This window comes from Lygodium microphyllum, chromosome 15, assembly GCF_053477565.2.
Source record: "Lygodium microphyllum isolate KBCC chromosome 15, Lygodium_microphyllum_v1.1.10, whole genome shotgun sequence".
Classification (NCBI taxonomy): Eukaryota; Viridiplantae; Streptophyta; class Polypodiopsida; order Schizaeales; family Lygodiaceae; genus Lygodium; species Lygodium microphyllum.
Window position 1 is genome coordinate 82,670,666 of NC_141149.1, and position 15,329 is coordinate 82,685,994.

A 15,329-nucleotide genomic window follows, 5' to 3' on the forward strand; every position below is an offset into this window, starting at 1 on the left:
GCTCCACTCGTGATACGCCAGGGTGACCGTTGTGCATTTATGTCACCGACGTGTTAGTTGCAGACGCGGTTGGTACACCGCCCCTGAATAATAGCTACATGATAGCTATCCTTATCTACTCTAGTTTGTGGCTCAGTTAGTATGCCACCTTAGTTAGTTGAGTTTGGTTTTGAGACCCATATATACAGGGTTCTTCTATTTCTTTGTAAGAGAGTTCTTTTGGCTTACACAACTGAGAAGAGGAAAACTGTTTTCAGCCTCCACCCTTGTGTGTATTCCCCCATTGTGCAAGCAAGAAAGCTACAAGTGAGACTCATTCCTTCTCTCCCACAATCTTGACATGGTATCAGAGCCTTGTTCGTGGTAAGGAGCTCAAGAAAGCAAGCCAAGCTCGCGGTGTTCTGGTAAGAGGAGCAGTGTTGCTTTCATTTTCTGTTTTGGGAGCAGATCTCTGCAGGTAGCACAGCCGGAAAGTGCAGGAGTGCATTGTCTCAGGTTGAGACGCCCTTCGCGGTGAAGCAAGAGGGCAGTATATGCTGGGGGAAAGGGCTTTAGCCCTTGGCGACCTTGTTTTTTTTATTTGAGGCCATTTCGGGGCCTGTTTTGGAGGCGGAAGTTTTCTGCACGCACTCAGGAAAAGGCCCAGTTTTATGCTGTGCAGCCACTGTTCTACAGGTCGGTGAATAGTTACTGTAAAAATTGCATTGTATGCTTGTGCGTAGAGACATTGGGAGCTACAGAATCATCCCTTTTGCCTGTTGATGCAAAATCGTCACTAGGAAGTGACTGTGTGGTCAAATACCACTTTCGCCAGTTTTGCAGATTTTCCCTTGTGAGGGTGAAGCTGTGGTTTTTGCAGTGACAGAATTTTTTGCAGTCTTCTGTAATGGCATCTGATTCTCTTTCACAGATTGTCACTGAAAAGCTTGACAAGAACAACTTCCAAGCATGGAAGTTTAGAATGACGAATTTCCTTATGGGAAAAGGATATTGGGAATTTGTTGCAGGAAATGAAGAAGAACCAGTTCTTCCTGATGTCCCCAATCAACAGCAAATGCAGGCATTTAAAGCATGGCATGAGAGAGCCAGGAAAGTTATGTACTGGCTGTCTATCAGCATTTCAGACTCTATGATTGTGCATATTCAGGATGCAAGTACGCCAAAGGAGGCATGGGATACTCTGTCAAAAATGTATAGCACAAATACGCAAGCGAGGAAAATGCAGCTCAAGCAAGAGTTGCATAATGTACAAAGAGAAAATATGAGCATCAATGACTACCACATGAAGGTGAAGAAGATTGCAGATGCACTTGCTTCCATTGGGTCGCCAGTGGAAGATGATGATTTAGTTTCTGTGACCTTGAATGGTCTAGGAAAGGATTATGCGCAGTTTCGGACATCCATTTCCGTCCGTGAAAGATTTCCTGATTTTGAAGAGTTGATTGCTCTTCTAATTTCTGAGGAGCAGAGAAATGGTGGTGCATCTTCTTCAGGAGGAACTTCAAAAGAAGCTATCTTCTACTCAAATGCTGGAAGAGGTAGAGACAGAGGTAGAGGAGGCCGATTTGGAGGCCGTGGTAGAAATCAAAATATGCAGCAAACTCAAGAAAACCAGTCCTACGGAGGAGGACGTGGTAACTCTAGAGGCAGGGGGAGCCAAAGAGGTCGTGGTAGATGGCAAAGAGGCCAAAATGCAAACAGTAATGTTGAATGCTACTACTGTGGTAAAATGGGTCATATGGCTAAAGACTGCTATAAAAAGCAGAATGACATCATGAATGGAAAACTGCAACAAGGGAATTATGCATCTTCTAGTAGACAGGGTGATGACAGAAATGAGCATTTGTTCATGGTGCAGCACATGAACAATTCTATGACAAGTGCAGAAGAAAGCAATGATGTATGATATGTTGACTCAGGTGCATCAAACCACATGACAGGTCATGCAGAATGGATGGAAGATGCAAGGAAAATGGAAAAACCAGGATTTGTGGAGACTGGTGATGATACTGCACATCCTATTGTGCAGATTGGAAAAATTTCTTTGTCTATGCAGGATGGGAAAAAGAAATGCCTGTCCGATGTATTTCATGTCCCGAATATCACCAAGAATCTGGTTTCTGTTGGTCAAATGGTTGAGCAGGGCTTGCAGGTCAGATTTAATCCTCATGGATGCTTTGTTGAGGATATGAAAAATAAAGGTCGCTTGATAGCAAAAGAAAAGAAGAAGGGCAGAATGTTTACGTTGGATGCAGACATGCCTGAATTGAGTGCAGCAATGTTTGCACATGGGACCGGTGTAGTTGCAGATATTGATATCTGGCATAAACGCATTGGTCATGTTAATGTACAGCGACTTAAATCAATGCAGGCCCAAAATATTGTTGCAGGATTGCCTAAGTTCAAGGTTGCAGAAATGCATAAGGTATGTGAAGCCTGTCAGTTTGAAAAACAGGCAAGGAAACCATTTCCTAGACATGTTCAAGAGAGTAAGAAGCCATTGGAATTAATCCACTCTGATGTGTGGACTACTAAAGCTGCATCTCTTGGAGGCTGTCATTATTTTGTCAGTTTTATTGATGACTATAGCAGAAAAGTTTGGGTGTATTTTATGAAAAAGAAAAGTGAAGTTTTTGGGCATTTCAAAACTCTTAAAGCTATGGTTGAAAAAGAAACAGGTCTGCAGATAAAATGCCTAAGGTCAGATGGAGGGGGAGAGTACCTCTCAAATGAGTTTGCAAGGTTCCTGCAGGAGCATGGCATAAAGCAGCAATATTCATGCAATCATACCCCACAACAAAATGGAATTGCAGAAAGGAAAAACAGGCATATTGGAGAGGTATCTCGTGCTATGCTCAATGAAAAAGACTTGCCAGATTTTTATTGGGCTGAAGCAGTTGCTACAGCAGTCTACATAATGAACAGGACTCCCACTGCAGCAATACATGGAATGACTCCAGAGGAGAGGTATACCGGTAGGAAACCAGATATTTCTCATTTGAAAATTTTTTGTTGCATTGCCTATGTACATGTGCCAGATGAGTTGAGATCCAAGTTGGATCCAAAAGCTGAGAAGTGCATCTTTATTGGTTACTCTTTGCAGCAAAAAGGGTATAGATGCTATAACCCTTCTACTCGTAAGTTTACAGTGAGCAGAGATGTTTTTGATGAGATGAGTAGCTGGTATGAACCAGTAAATGTGATTGATGATGTAGATGCACAAAATGGTAATGCTGCACAGAATTCACAGCAGCAGTCACAAAATATTAGTGGACCTGGAGCGTCCTCTAGCAATGGTTCACATTCTTCGCCATGGACAGGCAGATTGAGATCAGGAGAATCTTCTCAAAGTAATACAGATAGTGGCATGCAGGTATCACGAAAAGGAAAAGAGAAGGTTGATCAGCCCATGTTTGATGTGAATGCAGGTCACTCTTATGTGGATGGTGAATCCAGTGGCTCAGAACAGAGCATTGATGATGAGTTGGGTATTCCCTCTATTGTTACACCTGGAGTAAGGAAGACCAGGGATGTTTTGAGAGCACTTGGGAGTGAACCCACTTTGCGCAGGTCTACCAGAGTTAGGTATCCTGTGGATAGGCTGAAATATGATGGATTTACAGCCATTCACTATGCATATATGGTCAAGGTGATACAGGAACCAGAACCCACTTCTTTTGAGCAAGCCATGGGAAAAGAAAAATGGGAGAGAAAGCCATGGATGAAGAAATGGATGCCTTGGAAGCAAATGCTACATGGGAATCGGTACCTTTGCCTAAAGGTAAAAATGCAATTGGCTGTAAGTGGGTTTATAAGGTGAAGCACAATGCTGATGGTTCTGTGAACAGATACAAGGCAAGATTAGTAGTCAAGGGGTATGTACAAACATATGGCATTGACTATGAAGAAACATTCAGTCCGGTTGCAAGGATGGCAACCGTAAGAGCAGTCATCGCTATGGCTGCATCAAAGGGATGGTCTTTACATCAGATGGATGTAAAGAATGCCTTCTTGCATGGTGATTTGCAAGAAGAGGTCTATATGGAGCAGCCACCAGGTTATATGCATGCTGTTCATCCTGAGTTTGTTTGCAGGTTGAAGAAAGCTTTGTATGGCTTGAAGCAAGCACCTAGAGCATGGTCTGACAAGATAGGACAATATCTTGTCACTATTGGCTTTCAGATTTCTAAGGCAGATTTCTCACTTTATGTGAGAAAAACAGAGAAAGGTATTATGCTACTTGTCATTTATGTTGATGATTTGATTATGACAGGTGACAGTGATGAAGATATCCTTCATGTGAAAATGCTATTGAAGCAGAAGTTTGAGATGAAGGATTTGGGAGAGCTGCGTTATTTCTTGGGCATTGAGGTGATTAGATCACCAAGTGGGATACAGCTCTTGCAGAGGCAGTATGGATTGGACATGCTGTCCAAATATGGGATGACAGGCTGTAAGCCTATTTCAGTTCCCTTGGAGCAGAATGTGAAGCTGAGCGCAGATGCAGGTGAGCTTCTGGAAGACCCTACTATGTACAGACGCATAGTAAGAAGCTTGATTTATATGACTATTACCAGGCCAGATTTGAGCTATGCTGTTGGATTGGTAAGTCAGTTTATGCAGACTCCAAGGAAACCACATTTGGATGCAGCTAGACGCATACTCAGGTATGTGAAGTCCACATTGCAGTATGGACTATTTTATGAGACTGGGGTTCAGATACAGTTGCATGGATACACTGATGCTGATTGGGCTGGTAGTATTTCTGATAGACGATCTACCAGTGGATATGTGTTCTCTTTTGGGAGTGCTGCAGTCACTTGGAGCAGCAAGAAACAGCCTACAGTTGCCTTGTCGAGCACAGAGGCTGAGTACAGGGGTGCAGCAATGGCTGCATGTGAGGTAGCTTGGTTGCATAAGCTACTTTATGATATGCATCAGTCTACAGATGGGCCAGTTGTCATTTATTGTGACAACATGAGTAGTATACACTTGGCAAATAACCCAGTCTATCATGCTAGAACGAAGCACATTGAGGTGCATTATCACTATGTGCGAGAGAGGGTTTTACTAGGTCTTATTGATCTAGTTTATGTCAGCACAGAGGATCAGGTTGCTGACATATTCACGAAGGCATTGGGCGCAGAGAAGCTGCGCAAGTTCAGAGACCTGCTTGGTGTGCAGGAATTGGGATTGAGCTCGAGGGGGAGTGTTGACATATCGAGCTCCACTCGTGATACACCAGGGTGACCGTTGTGCATTTATGTCACCGACGTGTTAGTTGCAGACGCGGTTGGTACACCGCCCCTGAATAATAGCTACATGATAGCTATCCTTATCTACTCTAGTTTGTGGCTCAGTTAGTATGCCACCTTAGTTAGTTGAGTTTGGTTTTGAGACCCATATATACAGGGTTCTTCTATTTCTTTGTAAGAGAGTTCTTTTGGCTTACACAACTAAGAAGAGGAAAACTGTTTTCAGTCTCCACCCTTGTGTGTATTCCCCCATTGTGCAAGCAAGAAAGCTACAAGTGAGACTCCTTCCTTCTCTTCCACAATCTTGACAGAGAGATGACTTGAGCTTGCATTGAATCACAAGATCTAGTAGTGCAATTGCATTTTAGTGTTAGATATACTCAATGCCCCACCCTCATAAGGTGCCACCAATGATCCATGGTGCTCAAAGTTGTAAGGACCCCATTATGAGGAGAAGCCATATGTGAGCCCAGATATTGGTTGAGTCCTGACTTGTATCTCAAATAAGGTCTATGTGATCGGATGGCAAAAAGGTGACCGTTGTGGGTCTAATCTTTGGGTTAGACAGAGTAGTTAAGTTGGTAGCAACTCGAGACGCATTGCATCAAGTTGTGGGGTAAGGAGCTATCAAGGGCCCTAGCCAACGGTAAAGGGAATATTCCTTGGAATATTCCCTAGCCAACTAGTGAAAGTGCACATGGAAGATCAATAGACACATGAGCACATGAAAGGGAATATTCCTTGGAATATTCCCTAGCCAACTAGTGGAAGTGCACATGGAAGGTCAATAGACACATGAGCACATGAAAGGTCAACAGACACATGGGCATATGGAAGGTCAACATACACGTGTACATGGAAGGTCAACAGACACAGGTACATATGGAAGGTCATTCATCATGACCCCCTTCACAGGCTATAAAAGCTAAACCCCTTCACAGCCATCAATAATCTATCTTTCACCTAGTTACAGTTGTTCTAGCTAGCCTTAAGCTCTTCACCTATCTTCTGTCTAGATCACCATCTAAGCTTCATAGTGGAAGCACACGGGTGGACAGAGCCATCTTTATATCAGTTGTTTGGAGCTAAAGAATTTTTTCATTATCTTCTTATCTATTGTATACTCTCTATCTCTTTATCAGATTCTATTCGCCGCGCCATGTAATTTTTACATGGTATTAGAGCCCAAGGGGTTCTAGGGATCGAAGAGTACGCAAGAGGCAAAGGCTTCAACAACAAAGAGAAACGATGTCATCTTTCAGAAGCGGTTCTAGCACATCAGAAAGCGGTGCAGGAGGTGGTGCTGTTGTAGCGGTTATTCAAACACTGAGGATTCATCCACCAACCTTCAATGAAGGCAAGTTAGATGGTACAAACTACACCTTGTGGAAGTTCAAAATTACAACTATCCTTGATTCTTATGAGCTTTTGGAGATTGTACTAGGAATTGACGCAAAACCACAGCCTACCCCAAACCCATCAAATTCTAGTATGATGATTCCTCCGAATGCAAATCTTCTACGAGCTTGGAAACGAAGGAATACAAATGCATTGTGTGCCTTAGTTACAAGCTGTTCTGACTTTGATTCAGCATACAACCAAAGTATCAAAGGCTTGGAATGTACTGAGGAATCAGTATGAAATGCGAAACCAAACAAGGATTTAAAACTTGGAGAATCAACTAGCAGCGGAGAAGTTTGCTGAAGGAGAGACGGTTGAAGCATTCATCACTCAGATTAAAAATCTACGTGACTAGATGGTTGGCACTTGGATACAAAAGACTAGCTCAGAGCTAGCTCGAAGGTGTCTTCGGATTTGTCCACAAAAGTTTGATGGACAAGTAACTGCCCTTAATACTTAGGTGAGACCTCAAGCTTTGACTTTTGACGAGTTTTGTGTATTATTGATGGAGGAGAAGTTGAGGCTAAAAGCCCGAGAAGGAAGCAACAATGGAGATGCTGCATTCTCTGCCAATGCAAAAGACAAAGGTGGTTCCTCCACCAAAAATGATGGTGACAAAAATAAGAAGGGCGGTAAGAAGAAGTTTCAAGGAGTGTTTCTATTGCAAGAAGAAATGATATGCAATCGTAGATTGTCGTGTCAAGAAGGCAAATGAAAAGAATGGTACCCTTAAAAGTAAAGGGAAAGAGACAGCCAATACGGCTGAAGCAAAGTTGGAGTTATTCATGGTGACCATTGAGGAAGTGTGCTCCTTGGCACAAGAAGAATCTACCACTGATTCATAGGTATTGGATAGTGGGACCTCCCGTCACATGACCAACAAGAAAGGTCTATATAGTTCTATGCAGCCTCTACAAGAATCCATCACTGTGACGGTTGGAAATGATGCAAAATGCCCTGTTGCGAGTACAGGTACTATTTCTTTTGTGGCTGCAAATGGTGAAGTAAAAAAGCTTTCAAAAGTGTTGTACGTCTCCGAAATTAGGAGAAATCTATTATTAGTTACTGCCATAACTGATCTTGGTTATGAAGTGAGGTTCAAGAAGACACGTGTAAAAATTCTCGACAGTACTGGCAAAATTGCTGACAAAGGAGAAAGAAGGATTAACCTGTATGAGCTAAGTGCTCTTACAACCACCGCTAGAGTAGGCACAAGTAAGCTTTGGCACGAAAGGTTTGGACGCATCAGATTTGCAGTGTTAAAGGAGATGCACAAGCAAGGTATAGTTGCTCACCTACCTGCAGTGACTGAATTGAAGGAACCATGTGAAGCTTGTATGATGGGCAAGCAACAAAGAAAGGCATTTCCACAAGAAAGCAAGAATAGAGCACAAACTCCTCTAGAGTTGGTGCATGCTGACTTGTGTGGTAAGATGCCTATACAGGCCTTGGAGGGATCTTATTTTATGTTGATTGTCGACGACTACAGTAGAAAGATGTGGGTGTACTTCCTTCGTGATAAGGCTCAAGCTTTTGGTAAGTTTAAAGAATGGCTAAAACTTGTTGAGAATGAAACAGAGAAAAGTGTGAATAATTTAGAACAGATGGTGTTGTGAGTTTAACTCAAAGGATTTTGAAGACTTTTGCAAGAGCAAAGGGATTAAGCGTCAATTAACAACGCCTCACACATCTTAGCAGAATGGTGTTGTGAAACGCAAGAATCACACCATTGTGAAGATGGCAAGATGCATGCTAAAGGGCAAGGGATTGCCTAACCATTTTTGGGCTAAATCTATTAATACTGCAGTCTGCATTTTAAATTGGAGCTACACAAAGGCTCTCAAGGGAAAAACACCTCATGAGACTTACACTGGTAAGAAACCATCTATCTCACATTTTAGAATTTTCGGATGTGAATGTTATGCACATATTCCACATGAGAAAAGAAAAAAGTTAAAACCAAAAAGCAAAAAATGTATCTTCTTGGGTTATAGTGATGAGCAGAAGGCTTACAAATTATAAAACCAAGAGGCAAAGAAGATCATCACGAGTCGTGATGTGGTGTTCAAGGAGCAGCCGCATATAATGGAGGAGGAGAATGCAAGTTCTTCCACTTTATCATCAAGCAAAGAAGTAGTCCACTATGAACCTGTTCCGAGAGTTGTTCCTATCCTTAAGGAGGAGAAAGCATCATCTTCAGATGGTGAGGAAAAATTTCACCAACCTGACATCATCCCACCAGAAAAGCCATTGCCGCATTGGGTGAAGCAACTCTATGACCAAAATAATCCTATGTCTACATTTGTTGAGGAGGAGGTAGACGGCGAACCAAGGAGATCTCAGAGAATAGAGGAGCAAAGGAGGGCTTTTTCTCACATAGTCAATATAGCCTTGATGTCTGAGATTATGAGAGAAGTAAGGGAGACAACTGACTTAGAAGAAGCACTTGCAGATCCAGCATGGAAGGCAGCTATGTAAGCCGAGTATGACAGCATAATGAAAAATAACACTTAGGAGCTAGTGGATCGGCTAGCAAAGCCAAAGGTTATTGGCACCAAGTGGATCTGGAAGGTAAAGTACAAGGCTGATGGTACCTTAGAAAAGTACAAAGCCAGACTGGTTGCACAAGGATTTTCACAGATTGAAGGGTTTGATTTTCAAGAGTCATTTGCCCCAACTGCTAGAATGACCACTATTCGCACAGTACTTGTAGTGGTCACCCACAAGCAGTGACCAGTTTACCAAATGGATGTTAAGTCAGCGTTCTTAAATGGTGACCTCAAGGAGGAGGTATACGTGGCTCAACCACTAGGGTTTGAGGCCCCCCATTTTGAGAACAAAGTGTGTAAGCTGAAGAAGGCATTGTATGGGATGAAACAAGCCCCCAGAGCATGGTACCAACGGATAGATAAGTTCTTTTTAAACTTTTACGGCAAAAGATGTGCCTCAGATGCTAGCTTGTATGTTTACAGGGATAGTGAAAAGTTTGTAATGATTCTCCTATATGTAAACGACCTTCTTATTACAGGTGACTATGAAGATACGATCAACCAAACTCAAAAGGCTTTGAGTTCTGAGTTTGAAATGACAGACTTGGGCTTACTGCACTATTGTTTGGAAATTGAAGTCTGACAAGAGTCAGAAAAGATCTTCATCTCTCAGAAGAAGTATGCATGGGAGATCTTGAAGGCATTTGGCATAATCGAGTGCAAGGAGATAGCTACACCTATGGAGGTGAATGCAAAATTGTCCATTGAGGATACATCAGCACTAGCAATCATTGGGAGGTACAGGAGGTTGGTCGGTAGTCTCATCTACTTGTGTAACACCAGACCAGATATTAGTTTTGCCATTGGTGTTTTGAGCAGGTTCTCAAATAAACCTCATGAGAGAGAGTCATTGGAAAGCTGAGAGTAGTATGGTTGAGAAGGATCCTATGGTATATGGGAGTGCAGGATGAAGAACCAACTGTGCTGAGATATGACAATCAGAGTTGCATCGCCATTGCCAAAACTCTAGTGTTTCATGCGCGTACAAAACATATAGAGATCCAGTATCACTATGTGCGTGATTTGATCGAGGATGGGATATTGGAACTGGTCAAATGTCCAACACAGGAGAATGGAGCAAATATCTTTAGCAAAGCACTTACGAAGAATCTGCTTCAAGTTTATTTTTAGCGACTCGGCATTGGGCCAAGAAGATAGTTCACCTACGGGTGAACATTGAGGGAGGGTGTTAGATATGCTCAATGTCACACACTCATATAAGGTGCCACCAATGATCCATGTTGCTCGAAGTTGTAAGGCCCGCATTATGAGGAGAAGCCATATGTGAGCCCGGATATTGGTTGAGTCCTGACTTGTATGTCAGATGAGTCTATGTGACCGGATGGCAAAAAGGTGACCATTGTGGGTCTAATCTTTGGGTTAGACAGAGTAGTTAAGCTGGTAGCAACTCGAGGCACATTGCATTGAGTTGTGGAGTAAGGAGTTATTAGGGATCTTAGCCAACGGTAAAGGGAATATTCCCTAGCCAACTAGTGGAAGTGCACATGAAAGGTCAACAGATACATGGATACATGGAAGGTCAACAGACACATGTGCATATGGAAGGTCAACGCACACGTGTACATGGAAGGTCAACAGACACAGGTTCATAAGGAAGGTCATTTATCATGACCCCCTTCACAGGCTATAAAAGCTAAACCCCTTCATAGCCATCAATCATCTATCTTTCACCTAGTTACAGTTGTTCTAGCTAGCCTTAAGCTCTTCACCTATCTTCTATCTAGATTGCCATCTAAGCTTCACAATGGAAGCGCACGGCTAGACAGAGCCATCTTTGTATCAATTGTTTGGAGCTAAATAATTTTTTTATTATCCTCTTATCTGTTGTGTACTCTTATCTCTTTCTCAGATTCTGTTCGCTGCACCGTGTAATTTTTACATTTAGATCTATGGGTTTTACAAGACATGGAATCCTAGTGCTACAAAAATTGTTTCCTAATCAGAAAAAATGTATTTTCCCCGACTGATTTTGGACTGTTCTTCCTTGGTTTTTTTGCTGGTTTAAGAACTAAAATGAGAAATCTTTAGCCAATTTCACCAAAACAAGAGAAATTTTGAACCAGAGATTTTGAAATTTAGCCATGAAAATAACATTAAATGATGGTATTCTGAGAACACTGACTTCTACATTTTCCACATGATTTTAACTATCTGGAATAAAGTTCAACAACAGACCCTGACCAAGGACATAATTCTTAATTTGCAAGCAAAGAACTGGTTGTAAAAGAATCCAATATACCTCTTTCTTTGCAAGCATTGGTCCTGTGCTCACTCCCACCACTACACGCTCCTTTGCCACGTCAGCAGCAGCCTACTCCACTAACACACAATCCTTGGTTCAATATGGTTTCTAATTCTCAGCATTTCTCATGCCTATCTCTGCATTCCCTTCAATATCTGAGATCAAATAAAGACAAAAGCAAGCTTGCCTTGAGAAGCCTTCGGTGTCCATCGTGGAGATGGTCAAATGTACCTCCAAGCACAACAGCACCATATAAATCAGTTGGAATTGATGGATTGAACTGCACAGGGCCATCTCCTACCTCCTCTTCGTGAGTCATACAGCTATCTACTACCACCTCCTCACAAGTTACACTCGCTGTAGCCATGGCTTCTCAGTATCATTTACCCTTATCACAAAATTGGAAACCAAGCTCCTTGGCAATTGCACACCCAAACAAAACAAGAGCCAAATAATGGCTATGTTCCTGCGAAATCTAGAGAGGGAAAATATAGAGTTATGAATATCATGTGTACAGATTTGTTAAAATGTGTCATAAAATGTAATATCTAAAAGTAAAAGTAAAAGATCAGCATTTAGTAAAAAGCATTGGATGAAAAATAAGGTCAATAAGAAAAATAAAACTTCCACATGTAAGAACATTAAATGCTTGACACCATGTAAGCAAAGTGCACCTTGACCCTTGTTGTTAGGTCTAAATAGCTCATGGGTAAGTTCAATGGTTAATTGATTTTCTAGTGCCCCTTCTTCCAATTTTGAGATCTCATATGTAGTATATGCAACTTAACACCACCGCCTTTTCATCCTCTATAGGTGACATACATATGTATGTCATATGAGAAGCTCTAAGCCATGAATTCTCCAAAATTATAAATTGTACAATGGTACAATGTCCTTGCACATATGCAGTGCAATTGGCTACCTGCAATGCTATGAGGTTGTAGAAGACCAAGTGTTCATATGTTCTTGATGTAAAGGTATTATGTATAAGTTTTGGGTGTTAAAAAGTTCAATCTTGATTCTAACTAAGGTGTGGTACTATTCATTAATACTTATGTTGTAAAACTGCAAACTTTAGCACAATCAGGTTGCAAATCGTTCACGAATCTTACTGGTTCCAAGGCTATTAATTAGCTCTAAATTACACTAGGGCAAACATGTTATGTTAAGGGTATACATAAAAACAGATAGTGCTTGTGTCTAGTTGCATTCACGTTTTCAATTATAATTCGGTACCCTTCCAAACATCATTAGTCAAGGTTTAGAAGCATTATTTTTTTCCAAGAAAAGAAAATTCTATCAATAAAACCTCAGAATTATCTCTAAGGTAAAATATGAAGTACAAAACATCGTGTGAGGGACTGCTAAGTTCATCACAAATACAATGGTTGGGTGAACAACCAATCTAGTGGCTTTAGCACTAAACCATCTATGGCAATGGGTGAAAGAAGGTGCCAATGCCCCATATCTACATAAAATCATCTCCCCTCCTCATTGGCTCAGACTCACCCTACAATCTCTCCCATCTCCTGAGAGTATTGAGCAATCCATATTTCATGTTTTAGTCAAATGTGTAGAAACTATGAGAACTCAATAATCTATGTTGCATATTTTAGTGAGTTCAACTAAGCTTGATAGGACCATAACTAAGCAAAACCAAAGAAATGACTCTGAGATTTTAATAGACAAACATCATTTAAAATCTCATTACTTTTTTGTAGTCTTTTCTTGAAATAGAGAGGTCTCACAATCCTCACATTGCCTTTTTATGCTCTAAGCATTCAATCAACACTTGCATGCAACGTGCAAACTCAAGTGAAGAAGAAGAAAAGAAGAACATGTGGAAACTGTGAACATGACCCACATGATTTGCAATTTTGGGGGGGGCGGTGTTGAAGGGGGTATTAGGGTTGTTTTTTAGGGGTGGGGAGAGGGGGTGGGAAACAAGTGTAAGGGACTGGCCATAGTTATGTCCATGTCAAGTTTACTCTAGCCAAATGAACGATTGCTAAATATAGGGCTATGATAAGGAAAAGGGGAACATTGGAATGAGACAGTTTTTGAAGGAGAAGGCATTTAGTTGCCATATACAAACACACATACGCTCTTTGTCCACATCCTAGAGAATCTCTACAATAGAAGGTCAATGGCATAACTATACCTCACAATCCCAATGAACCAAGCAATGATGCTAGAACTCCCATTTGTGGCAATGCCCCCAAATCCGGTGTGTTTGTGAGGAATCTAGAGTGAGAATCTTGCTCAACTACTAACAAACAATAAGAAAATAAGTGCTCATCTGAAAGTCCACTATCTTTCCACATCTTGCACATGCTATGAAAGTCTTGCCCTAGCTACCAAACCCCTATCAACTACAAACCATAGCAAGAGAGAGAGATTTCTAAGTTTGAAGCTAAATGGGAAAACGGAAATGCGTTTCAGAGTCACAAAACAGAGTTTTGGCCCAAGGCCAAAACAACAAAATGGGGAAGCAGATTTTATATGTATTTCTAGAAATATGCTAATACTAGACATATATAGAGGGGTAATACAATTTGTAACTTGAACTGCCATACCAAAAACATTTAAAATCTTCAACAGTATAGAGTGTACATATTATACGTAACATTACAATAGATTTGACGAGCATGCATACTGCTACCTAAATAGTTGTTGATGATGCATGTGTGGCTTCAAAATGTGTCCTTCAACATGACTGTAGCTTGCTGCAAATAGAGAGAACCAACAGCAAAAGTGGGCAAAACTAGTTAAAATGAGTGTGAACAGTGAAGGACGAAGAGAGGAGCAAGATACCTTGCTGGAAACAGTGAAAAACAGCTGCAGATCCAAGGGAAAACAACTGCAAATTGTGTGGATAGGCAAAGGAATAGATTAGGGAGCTAAAGGATGAGGGATTTAGAATTTAGGGGCTGTAGACAGCAGTAGATCTGCAGTATGAGAAGTGAAGAACAGCTAAAGAGAGTGAGCAACAGGTAAAAGAGGCCGAATAGCTGAGGAGAACAGGTGGAAACAGCACATGCAGCCTAGGAAATGAATAAGTAGCCCAAAACATGACTTTACCCTGCCTGTCCCGAAATGGCTGTCCAAAAACGCATTTCAGGACTGACACATTTCGATCCATTTTTGTGTCTCTGTTGCGGGTCCCAGAAATGGTGTTTCAGGCAACTACGCTCCTCCCTGACTCGATAGAGCCAAAGAAGGCTACATGTTGTAGGATCTATCAAGGAATAGCACTCTCTAAACCTACTCTCCTAATCCCATGATAATCTCTATAGGGGCCTCCTTTGGTAGACCCAATGTCTCCATCTCTTCATCAAGTAAGTAGTTGGGTTTGTTGTTGGAAATGGAGAGAGAGAGAGAGAGAGAGAGAGAGTGTATGTGTGTGTGTGTGAACACAAGACAATGAGTTAGACTGGGCACCAATTCCACACTCAAAAGATGTAAGTACTAGAATAATAGAATGAAAGTACACCAAGTCTCAAGTAAGTAAGACCTATTCCTAACTCAATTGGAGTTAATTTAAGTTTAGAGTCTAGTGTCACTACTTTTAAAGTCCTAGACACACTATACTTTGACACTTTAATAGTGTCCACACCACACAAATTACATTGGGCACTGCTCAGAATTGGCAAATTTTAACACCTCTACAGTGCCAATGTGATGAAGTACAAGGATCATCAATCACCAAAGGGTAATAAGTTCAAGGACTTCGCGGAAAGCCTTGGTCAAAATGTCTGCAACGTTTTCCTATGTGGGAGAAAATCAAGTTGATCACTCCTGCATAAGATCTCTCCCTAGCATAGTAGTAGTGAATCTCAATGTGTTTCGTGTAAGCATGAA

At 41.4% G+C, this 15,329-nt stretch overlaps 1 protein-coding gene across 4 annotated transcripts in view; it reads right to left on the reverse strand.

The window, feature by feature from the left end:
* LOC148024718 (phosphopantetheine adenylyltransferase-like) overlaps positions 1–15,329 on the reverse strand; it is an 82,411-nt gene that overhangs the window by 21,623 nt on the left and 45,459 nt on the right. For 3 of the 4 annotated variants that reach the window (XM_087694373.1, XM_087694374.1, XM_087694372.1), the window contains 2 exons: positions 11,656–11,943; positions 11,466–11,537 (listed from right to left, as the gene is read on the reverse strand). The exons of the other annotated variant lie outside the window; for it this stretch is intronic. In XM_087694373.1, the coding sequence (XP_087550499.1) occupies positions 11,466–11,537; positions 11,656–11,835 (252 nt within the window). In that variant the 5' untranslated portion in view covers positions 11,836–11,943. The remainder of the gene's footprint in view (positions 1–11,465; positions 11,538–11,655; positions 11,944–15,329) is intronic. 4 annotated transcript variants of the gene reach the window in all.